The sequence below is a fragment of the Amblyomma maculatum genome, chromosome 10 (genome assembly GCF_055883805.1).
Source record: "Amblyomma maculatum isolate TAMU_Amacu chromosome 10, ASM5588380v1, whole genome shotgun sequence".
Taxonomy (NCBI): Eukaryota; Metazoa; Arthropoda; class Arachnida; order Ixodida; family Ixodidae; genus Amblyomma; species Amblyomma maculatum.
Genome location: NC_139353.1, coordinates 52,157,859 through 52,170,065, shown reverse-complemented (window position 1 = coordinate 52,170,065; position 12,207 = coordinate 52,157,859). Strand labels below are relative to the sequence as shown.

Sequence of the window (12,207 nt, the reverse complement as noted above, 5' to 3'; positions counted from 1 at the left end):
GCGACCTTCAGCGAACGTTTCACGTTATGTGGCTTTCTCCTCCCTCTAACGATGCCCCAAGAATAGCAGTCCGGCTGCATTATATCTGGAGAACTAAGAGGCCCCAAATTAGGACTGACGTGGTCGTTAAGACTACCAGACAGCCAATCCTAAGTGATGCAGGTGGTATGAGCTGAAGCCGAACCAGCTGAAAGACATACGATCTCACTTTGGATATATTCTCTATCCAGGGCTTTAGAGCGGTGGCAAGCAACTCCACCTGCGCAAAGTATTAAGGCGGAGCTCTTCTCCTAAAATGCGTGAAAAATGATGCCGCATTTGTTGCTGACGACCGCTAACATCATCACAAATGACAGAAATTGTGTGTGTGACGTCGTAATACAACATCACTGCAGAGGCAATTGTCGTTTAGGTGGTTAAACTTATCGCCTTTGCCGAAATACTTGTTTTCTGCCCCAAAAAGCAACTCGTAGGCCCATAGGAACATTGCGCTAACAGATAGCAGCGACTAACAGATGCCGCTGACGCCGCTAGAGAGTGAAGCGAGTAAAACGGGATGCAGCGTGACCCGTTGATAGCGAGCCGGCATTTCGGCAACTGGAGAGCACCCTCGCCGCCACGCAAGAAGAGGGGGGGACTCCCTCCTCCTTTTTCTGCATGGCGGTGACAGTGTTCTACGCAGTTAACGCAGTCACGTTGTCTTCGCTCGCTAAAGGCGGCAGCGGCATCAGTCAGTAGCTGCTAGCGCTGCCTCCAGCGTCCCTCCGCCACCCCCCCCCCCCGCCCCCCGCCCCCCTCCGTATTCCTTTCCTCGTGTTCTCCGGTTGCTGCACGCGATCCTGCCCCCATCGTTCTTCGCCGAGTGTACCCCCCCCCCCCCCTCTTCCTTGGAGGCTCCGGTTGCCGTGGCGCAGGCTCGAACTGGGGGGATGAAAGGAGGGCGGAGCTGGTTACGAGGCCAATGACGCCGACGCGAAACCCAGGACCGGGCGCCAAAGAGCTGCGCTCTAGAAGAAAAGAAAGCAGAGCAGTCGAGGCTTTTCGGGCTTCCTCAGCTGATTACCAACCGCTTGGACTGAAGCAGACGATTCTTACGAGTTTTGCCGGGTATGATTGTCCCATGATTATGATCTAAGCCCTCCTTTCACCGCATAGGAATGATATCGCAAGTCCTCGTTCACAGTGAGCCAGGCAGTCGACTGTGCGTCTTGGAGTTCATTTGCAATGGCCTTCCTTCACTTTCTTCAGTCGTCATTCACTACGACATGCGGTCGCTGGTGAAAATCGTGTTCTTACGCCATCTAACCGCTGATCGGGCTGTTTTAAATTTCCCCACGGCACATTTCGCCCCAACGCCAGATCAGATCAGTAAATAATTGCACCTTATAAATGAGTAGCGTCGCTATGTTCAAAAAGGCAGAAATTTCGATGTCGCTGTGGTGCGCGGCCATAGCACCAAGGACTACATGGTGTTTCCTTTCCTGCGCTAAACTACAATTTTACACTTCTATCTTTAAGAAACTATACAGTATCAGTATTGTGCTCGTGTAAGAAGAGGGCAAGGAATGCGTTCGCCTACTAGCGCCATATGAAAACAGATTGAAGAAGAAATAAATGATTGCTAATGATAGCGATTAATAGAGGTTATGATAGAGTGGTAAAGGTTATATTGACTACCAAGCACTAATATGGCTACTAATAACTTGTAATGACTCATATGTAGAACGACCACTTGTAAAGCCTACAGGTTATTAGAAATAGGTAAAATGCTTAGTAATGAGTGATAATGAGTAAATTGTGCTGGTGATGACTTGTAACAACTACCAATAACTTGCAATGACTATTAATAACTTGTAATGACCAATATTTCTAACGACTTCTAGCGACTACAATTGAATAGAAATGACTAAAATGACTACTAATGACTTTTAAAGACCAATAGGTCTAACGACGACTTTTAAAAACTACAACTGACAAAAAATGACTACACATGCTTAGTATTAAGTAGCAATGAGTAAAATGACTACTATTGATTAGTACTACTACTACTACGCTGTCGCCGCTCATGTCTTAAGAGATATGTTAAGGTACCCTTTAATTTTCTCCCTAGGACCTGCTTATTACGTTTACACTAAACAGACAGGGTATAGGGCATTGTTGTCTTACATCCAGAGATGGCAATAAGGAAAATGCTTATAAAGAACACATAAAGAAAAAAATTACAGATTTCAACGTTCGCAGTTCTTTATTGTTTTTCTCCAAACACTTTCCATCAGACGACCCTGTCTGAAACGAACGATGAGAATAATGAAGTGCATTTGACCGGAAATTCGTGCCAAAAAAATTGTTCGAGGCAAAGTATGATGTTGATTGGTTGACGTTGTGTCCTGAGAATACGAACACACTGCATAATTTAAGCTTTGACATCCTGTATAGCTGTGCTATATGGGGTGCATAGTGGACGGCTCGAGATTATTTCTGAACACTTGGGTACATTACAATGCGCTTATGTAGCCCAGCACAATACCGCTCTTTTAGGTTTCGCCTCTATCTAAACGTGGTCGCTCTGGCAGTGACTGGTCATTCAGCGTATTCCGGCTTTGTAACCGAGCGAAGCAGCGTGACCATCGAAACACCGCGGTCGACGCTCACCGAGTCATGTACAGTATGGTCCACTGTTAAAGGAAACATGCAATCGCGTGTACTAAACGCTTTGCAAAATGCTACCGTCGACCACTGGCGAGAATGGCCGGTGTGCATGCTCGGGAACAGCAGCTGGGCGTGCTTGCCGCACATGCACCGTGGGCGATCCTATGTCACCTACTCTCTCGTGAATGCTTTGTAAAGCCCGGCATCCCCGTCTTCACATAATGCTGCTAACAGTGGACATTATTGCATGTACAGGGTGATCCAATTCTAGACACAACATGGCCACTGCTTTCAAAGCATCATTGCGCCCGACCCGGAGGAGGAGGGGGAGTAAAGGAGGGAGGAAAGCAGGGATGTTGACCAGAAAGAATGAATTCCGGTTGGCTACCCTGCACTGGGGACGGGGAATGGGGGAGTAAAGGGGGAGGGCATAAGAGGAGAGGAGGTGCGAAAGTCACAGTCTGTCAATCAGGCTAGTCTCTCTTAACGAAGAAGTGCCTTGTAGGCTTCGAGCGCAGATGACGTTTGGGGCCATGGTCCCAAGATCATCCCTTCCGTTAATGGGTGAGCGTCCAGACGCTCCAATGCATTACGCAGCGTATGTCGTTCAGTTGTAAAGACAGGGCAATCCCAATGGAAGTGCTCGATCGTTTCATCAACGCCACATCGTTCACAAGCAGGGTTGTCAGCCATCCCGATCAGGAAGGCGTATTTGTTTGCGAAAGCAACGCCAATCCGTAGGCGGCACAGTAACGTTGTTTCACGACACGGCCATTTCATAAAGCTAGGCGGCATCACCTGCGAAGCATCACCTCCGCGTCTCACTGTGCATATATCGCTTTGCTTCGATAAGCGCCTGCATTCGACGCAATGCTGCTTTAAAAAAGTTACCGTGTCATAGACGTGGATCACGCGGTACGTAGGTGATTCCAACGATATATCAAAGGCAGGCCAATTGAGCTCACTTCTCAGCAAAACCCTATTATAAGTCAACGTTTTTCAGGCTTAGATGACAGCAAAACTAATTTCCCATTAGTCACAAGCGGAAATTGAAACAAAATACTGGAATTCTTTAACGAACATTGTTTTCATGGCCGTTAACTTGTTTAGTATGATCCCAGTTACCCAGAAGATAAGCAACTTTGATAAACCTTTTAGTGAGCACAGCCCGGAGGTCAGGACCAACATAGCTCACCGTCAAGGTCGTGAAGATGCAATATGAGCATTACACAGCCAAGGAAATGTGGAAGTTTAAAGCCCCTGTAGAGCATAGAATATGGTGGTGTGTGATTCATAACCTCCGCAGGATTTTCGGGTGAAACCTAACGTTGACTCGTGACGTTTGTAATGATTAATCGTATAGCTACACGCGCGTTTTGTTGCTGCTCAGCGCAGGAGACAGGATGGTGGGCTCCAAATAAGTAGATGTCTTTTTGACAACGCAAAAAACCGTTACAAAAATTGCATTTGTCATCGAACCTGTGAACACTGCGACAGAGAAAGGTAGAAGACAAAGCAATATTTTTAAGTGTTCCTTCAACTGCACAATACTTCTGAATAGTAGGGAAGATTTTGCTATCCGTGAATTTAAGGTGTGAGCGAGTTCTGGAGAGACCTGAGCTAGTGGTGAAAGAGAGTTTTGGAGTGATCTGAGCTAGTGGTGAAATTTATAGCTAGAAATGTTTTTTATGTTTCCGATGCGCCTCAAATCGGAAGCAGCATTTATGAGTAAATCGGGCATTCTGTTTTCAGTATGCAATAATAGCAGAAGATGAACCGCCGCGCCAGGTGCGGTGGCTGAGAATTGCGGTATTTGCGTCTTCCGACTGATGCATACTAGCAATTCTGTATTTCTTGGACTTGGTAAACTCGACGCATACAGCCTTACGCTACAATATGTACATGGCACACAAAGTCAAATTAATTAGCGATGGGTCATTTTGTAATACATCAAAGTGCGATGTGTAGTCGGATCGGGGAATCTCAATGACTATTTTTCTTTGCGTTCGATGCACAATGATAGCACTGGTGGGACATTTCCTTCACACCGACAAAATAGCCAAAGTGAGCGTACATTTTATCATCCAAATGTGAATATTTTACGTTTTAATTGGATCAAGTCACCTCGAAGAGGAAGAAACTCACACAGAAGCGTCATACACATTCCTGTGATTAGCTGTTGCGAAATGGCTTCTGCGTTTTTACTTGCACCAGATTTTCTCTTTTACTGAATATTACACATGACAATCTAGCACTGAAGGGATTCCTTTGCCCTATACTGTACAGTTCATAATCTATACACTTAATACGGACACTTAAGCTTAGCTTTATGAGTGGACATACAGCGCACCTAAAGGGCCAACCATATAATAAATTAGAGATTATGTACGCGAAAGAGAAACCTCTAGGAAAGCCGGCTGACATGGAGCCATTAGCTCTGTCCCATCATGCACTGAAAGCATAGTATATAGGTGTCCACTCTAATTTTTCTTACCGCCGTCTTATTCGGCAGCTGCTTTATGGCGGAATTTTTTATGCTAGCGCATAAAAGGCCCAGGTTACGGACACAATACAGGTAAGCAGGAGATAGCTCTAGGCAGGACCGGCAAAGCGGGATCTGGCACTCAACACTGCTACAGCCGGTAGGTATTGCAGTGACAGGGTTCAGTTGTTGCAGGTGCCTGTCGTAGACCTCTGTTGTCCATAGCCGCTATCGCCAAGGGTATCTAGGAAACAGCTCTTGACAACGGCGTCAATTCGGCTTCCAAAATCAGGCTCTTGTTGTTGTTCTTGTCCAAATAACATATGGCACATACCCACAGAGAGGGATCGGCCGAAAATTTAGTAGCAAAGAAAGTTCTTGAAGTGTACTTCATGTAAAAAAAAAGAAAAGAATCTGATTGGAGGGGTAGAGGAAAGGAAGCAAAAGGTGAAAGAAATTAAATACAAAATGAAAAGTCGTAACACACAGGCGATTGACAGTGGAATTGTAGAACAAGTGATGTTGAAATATTTAGCAAGGCAAACGATTTGATTCGAGTGAACAATTTGCATGGCGGTAAAAACAGACCTGTGACTGTGTCCAATGATGGCGGTACAAAATGATAACAATATTGTGCTGTTTAAACTGATGCTAAGCTGTTGCAATGGCCTTTCGAAGAATGTTAGAGCGTGCGTAGTATTCTTTTTCTTGACTCAGGGGACATGTGCTCATCCTCGGTTTGATGATGATGTCCTTATTCGGAACTGTTGTTTCCGTTGTCTCCGTCATAAAAATGGCGGATACTCGCAAGGCGATCGGCCATGACCAGGCGTTGATTAGGGTTTCGCAGATACCATACTGCATGATTAAAACATTAGAAACATGAGGAAATCAGACGCAATTTTGTGTGTTCCTTTTTCTGTTTCTCCCTTCTTTCTACCGCGTAACGTAAATGAAAAACGGCTGTTTCAAAAGAAAACTCTCATTTGTGCAGCGGAAGCAAAACGTCGCTCTCTTGTAAGTAAGAGTACATGCAAGCAAGAAATGGGATGTATACTGGAGGTCTCCTTGGCTTAGTTTAAGCATAAAATAAAATTCTGAGGATGAAGTAGATTTTCGTCTTATTTTCAAATTAGGATATTGTTATTTGTAATTAGGTAAATTATGCGAGGAGCTCTGTATACATGAGGACGCTCGCAAACTACCGAGCCAATTATTCTTTGCTACGTGCTAATGAAGCTGACAGCCGGCCTATAGTGGGCTACCGTTGTCGAAGGCGGCAACTGTAGCCTCTTCTAATAACAGTCCTCAGCCTCCAAACCGATCCGTAACAGCGCTCATCTCTGAACTGCTTAGAAACAGCACTATGCAACCTTCTATAGGCAACGCTTCAGAAAGTCACATCAGATTTACGAAAACACTGTTGAAGCGCAAGTGGTAAGCTGTGTGCGTTTTCTATACGTGGCAAGAAAAAAAAAGTATTTTTATGGCGTGTACCACAAAAGCGGCCATTAATAAAAACGACGGATAACAAATGAAAACTAGTCTTTTTACGTGGCCTCATTCTGTCACAGCGCGTGTTCATCTTCCTGTTAGGTGCACACAAAAAGGGCCGTACGATGCGGTTTCCGCCACAAGGGTTACGATAGGTTTGTACGAAGGCAGACAACCTGCAGACATTCTGTTGCGTTGGACCGTATACAGCAACGACCGGAAAACTTTGTAGGCCATTGGCTCACCGCTAAAGAAGTAAGTACCTTAGAAACAATACCTGAGACTAGTAGGCACAGCATTTAAGAGAATAACTGTATCAAAGAGGACGCTAAAATGAGACAGGTCCAATACTAAATACCCAAAATAAAACTTTATTTTTCTCTGCAATAGATGTACTAGAGATGAAACGAGATATAATTGCGTTAAGAGAAAATTTGTCCTTTTTACTTCCTTTAATAACATTTGGATTCATATTTAGTTTTGAAAATAGTAATGAGCGACCTTTTCACAACCGATCTCCTTGTCGGACTGTATCTTCATGCTTAAACATGGCTGCATGTGTTCATTACACTGTGCACTATTTGGAAATCCATTACATAGTGATCCCGTTTGCCCTGACTTTTTTTTTTTGTAATATTTTGAAAGGATTTAGAAAAGAAAGGCAAGGATTTGGACAAATTACGCCGAAAAGGAGACGATAAATAAATACTACGCGTCAGCGTTGTTGTGTGATCCTTTTGGGCCTGAAAAGTGCTCGGCTAAAACCTATTTCGACAATTACAGGGTATTATTCTCAAGCTGTAATCAATTTCGAGAGCCTAAAATTCCTTTATCCCATAGCGCAAATTTGCTTGTAAATTTCATATAGGTTACGCACACTAATCAAAGCTCGATCCTTTTTTCCAATCCACACGTTACTATAACTTCAGTAAGCATTCGTCTACAGCAACGTAAACTACGGCCTTTCAATCTGGGGTCATGCATATCATGTTCATCTTTGGCCATTAATAAAACTACCAAAGCAAGTCATACGTGTCATAACCTCCCCCCCTCGAATGTCACCGTCGAATATTTTGTTCATGGATTTAAATTTTCCACCACTCTCGGGTCGGTATCTTTATAATATTGGTATTCTAATATTTAAGATTGTTCACCGTCAGCTAATGCTTAGCATTTTTCCTCCCGACACGATCAAAAACAGCAGCTTTACGCGGTTCGCTCTACGCAATATATTTCTACTACCTAAGGTCTATACTAGTTACGGGAAACAATGCCTTAGGTTTTTGGTAATATCATAGTGGACGTTTTTGAATTTTGGCATTAAGCAAACTAATTCAGTTTATTTGTTCAAGTTCAAACTAAAAAGTTTTCTACTTAATTTGTGATTTCTATGTTATTTAACTTTTGTGTCACTAAATGTGTAAGTGTTATTTTTGTACCTTTTTCTGTATTCTAATTTTGTATCTATCTGTCTGCTATGCACTTTTTACTGTGTATTTCATTATCAATTTTCATTATTGCTCATATCACAATTTTCTTTCCAATAATATTATTCTTTAAGTTGCCCATTGTAATCTGTTGCCATGGGAGGTCCCACCTGTGGTATTGTACCATGGGCCGTCTCGCTGTATATTCCTGTATGTTGCACTTTGATTTCAAAATAAACTTTCAACTTCTACTTCAACTTCAACTGTAACTGTGCTGTATGATCTGGTCTCTATCTAGAATAAACCAACCTGGCGACGCATAGAGCCCGGAACCTCGTTGTGTCGCTGCACGAATGCCATTATGGCTCTGTATCACTTTGACGGGATCAGGGGTACCAGCAGTATCCGCAATGAAATGAAAATATTGATCCGATTGTCAAGATAATGCCATGAAGGAAAACAAAATCTGCGTGTTTATACAGTTGCACTGCACGCTGTACTTCCTCCAGTCGCGTTCCTTTATTGTAGTGTTCTACGGCGAATATAAATATCGCATCATGGGCAAGTGCTGTTTCTTTGTGAAGTGCGAAAGCGGAGCTTTGAGGTTTTAAGGTATATCGCAAACAGGAATCGAACAATAGCTTAGCATTTCCAAAATCGGAGTTGTACATTGCTGCTTTCACTTTCTTGCTGGGCGGAACATTAAATTACGTTAAGGAGAAGCAGAGTTCTCATAATGCTGAGCAAAATACACGCGTCAGTTATAACGGAAACGACCTGAAAGCGATGACATCACTTGGAGCTCGCTTATGAAACAACTGAGAAAAAGTTTACAGCATTGAAACGAAAAAGAACCCACAAAAAATCTAATTTCTTCAATAATCTTTTTTTTTTTATTGCGAAAGCAATACTACTTGCACTTTCAGCCTTTGCAGTGGCGCAGCGGTGCCACCATTGACTTTAGTTGACCTCTCTGTGACGTCATGTGTGACATCACGCTGAAGAGAAGGGCGACCGAATCGCGCCGTCGCAAGCCGCGGCAGTGCCACCACCGGCGCCTAACTCCTCCGCTCTCCGCTATGAGCGCGACAGGTAATGTGACGTCACACTGAAGAGAAGGCCAGCCGACTCGCGCCGTCGCAAGCCGCGGCCACAGTGAACTAGAGTATATAGTTCACTGTACCGCGGCGGTGCCACCACCAGTGCCTAATTCCTGCGCTTTCCGCTAGGAGCGCGATTGTGGCATTTCGCTGAAGAGATTAGGGTCGACTCACGTCGCTAGAAAGCAGTAGCTGTGCCAACCACCAGCGCGTTAACATTGCATCGCGGCGATGCCACCTACCACTAGGTAAGCTCGTCGTAATGCGCGTAAAAGAGAGCGGCGAGCTACAGAGACAGAGGAAGCGCGTGAAACAAGACTCGCTAAGCGACGTGCCCAGTATGCGGCTCGGCGAGAACGTGCGACCTCTTCAGTGGATGATGGGACCGATTCGCTCAGTGTTGTCGACAGTGAAGGTGGAGCCAGCTGTAGTCTTAGCAGTGACGAACGTTGGAACTTGACTAAACGGCTGCGACGAGCCCATGAAACCCAGGAAGAACGACAGTTGTAGTAGTTCACTACTAGTTGTACATATAACAGCCAAGTGATCACCACAGCAGCACAAGTTATACAACAAGTTTCACACAAGCACCACAACAGCACGACTATCACGTGAGCGAGGGCGTAGCCATGGGTATTGCTTTCGCAATTTCCCGGCTTAACAAAGTTGAGCCACAGCCATTTTTTTCAAGATTTACAATATTGGACTAAGGTAACATAAAGCAAAAATTTTACATTATACCATGGAGAAGTTTCATCCCGAATCGAACGACACACCATCCTTTATTTAGCTACGAAGCTCCATCATTACGTGTCATACCTGGAATATTCACACGAGCGCATTCCTTTAACGGGAGGTTGTTTATCCACACCATTTTCTCGCATATGCATAGCATACAACATAATAATAAATAATTAAGCACATATGTCCTGCATATTCATCTAGCTCTATGCTATATGGAATGACAGAAATTAAAGATCTGGTTTACACGCCAGTTTGAAGTCGTTCGAGCGTATGTCAAACTTAAAAAGCAATATGTTGCTAGGAATCAGAAACTTGCATTATTGCCAGGCTATAAGTTGTAACTTTATCTTAATATATTCCACTTACATATGAACTGAAACTGACATTGTTAGTTTCCTGTGGCTGTCTCGGATAGTAGCTAAATGTGCTCGACAAACTGCAAAACGAGGACGTTGCGTTAGACAACGTTAGACTATGCCATTGTATTCATAACAGCACCTTACACTGTCGCAGTTTCCACATTCGGTACATGGTGGCCCGAGAAAGCGAGTCTTGAAGTGTTATTTAACCAGATCGTCGAATCAATATATGGCCCTTTTTCTTAGACTTCTAATACAAATAATAGAGCTTGACTTGTCCCAGCGCTTTCTGGCAATACAAAAATCTACGAATAGGTGTGGTAGCTGTACTTCCTATAAAAAACTGGAGAAAACAGTATTTGGATAAATAAACAATATTCGACCGATATGAATATCTCATTACGCTTGTATCTCAGTCGGATCACTGGTTTTCACGCATTCTGTTTGTCTCGAGTAGTATAAATAATTCATTCACAAAGGTATTAATACGAGAAAGAGGCGCACATTTAGTCTTCACGTTAGCTCGTCAATTGAGCTTCACCTCAGACAATCCCAGAACCTCATGGACGGCTATGTGAGGCCTTAACTCGGGTTGGTTCACTCAAGGGTTGAGTGGGCAGAAGGAAGCAATTACCTTAAATTACGGTTATAATAGAACGAACTTAGTTTTATGAATGGATACCCTTAGTTCTTTGTCACATTGATTTTTCACATAGAAAATTAAACGCTAATATTGGCATGTAATGTTTTTATAGAAGAAATCAGATCAAGCCTAATTGAAACCACGCATTCATTGAGAATAGTAAAAAATAAAGGGTAAGTTCCCATTGTCCTAAACGTTATTCTTTTGAAATCAATTAATGTCTTGCTCATTGACAGGTGTCCAGAACTGCTTCACATGCGCCATGGCGGATGCACAGTATCACGAGGTTGACGGTTACTACATCAACCGTAGATTTCCTGAAGAAATGGTTCGGTCCGCGCTTCGCTACAAGCCACAGCCCGGAGACTTGTTCATCGTCAGCTACCCAAAATGTGGCACGACTTGGATGCAGCACATAGTATACAATATCATAAACAACCGGCCTCCTCCTCGAAATCAACTCGCCGCCTGGATTGAGATGCCTTTCCTTGAAGCTCAAGGAGCAGAAGCGGTAGAGGATATGAAACGTCCAGGACTGATCAAAACCCACATGGCTTTTCAGTTCCAGCCTTACTCCAAGGAGGCAAAATACATATATGTGGCCAGAAACCCTTACGACTGCTGCGTCTCTTTCTTCTACCAAATGAGAGACATGCCCGCGTACCACTTCCAGCACGGTACCTTCGACGAGTTTTTCGACATGTTCGTAGAAGGCAAGGTGGACTTCGGCGATTACTTCGACCACCTTCTCTCTTGGTACGAGCACCGTCATGACCCAAACGTATTGTTTGTGACGTACGAGCAGCTGAAAAAGGACATAAAATCTTGGGTGCTGAAGGTTGGAGACTTCATCGACGAAAAATACGGCCAAAGACTGCGCACCGACGAGTCTTACTTCAACAATGTACTTGAAAATATAAGCATCAAGCAAATGAAGGATGGTGTGAACGACAGCATGACGTCGGTGTTCGACGACGTGAAATCTCTACCAGGCGGCAAGGTGCCCAAATGGGTCGCAGTCTTAGCAGAAGCGATGGGCGAAGAAGCGAGCAAGAATACCATGAATGGTGAATTCGTTCGCAAAGGCATTGTGGGAGACTGGCGAAATCACTTCTCAAGCGAACAGGTGCAGCGCCTAAAGCAGCGTATTCAAGAGAAGACGCTAGGTAGCGACGTCATGGACCTATGGAAAGAGACGGACATTCCCTAATTAAGCAAAATTATTTCATCCACTGAGCACTTTTAATTGTAACAAAGCATTCGCACTACAGTCAATAAAATAAACGTGTGCAAAAAAAAGCGAAATATA

At 43.9% G+C, this 12,207-nt stretch overlaps 1 protein-coding gene across 1 annotated transcript; it reads left to right on the top strand.

Moving 5' to 3' along the window:
• The first annotated feature begins 6,777 nt into the window (after positions 1-6,777).
• LOC146176390 (sulfotransferase ssu-1-like) lies at positions 6,778-12,207 on the top strand. Its single transcript, XM_084580956.1, has 2 exons — positions 6,778-6,880; positions 11,135-12,207. Exon 2 carries the CDS (start codon positions 11,161-11,163, stop codon positions 12,106-12,108), a length of 948 nt encoding a protein of 315 aa, XP_084437082.1. The 5' UTR covers positions 6,778-6,880; positions 11,135-11,160; the 3' UTR covers positions 12,109-12,207.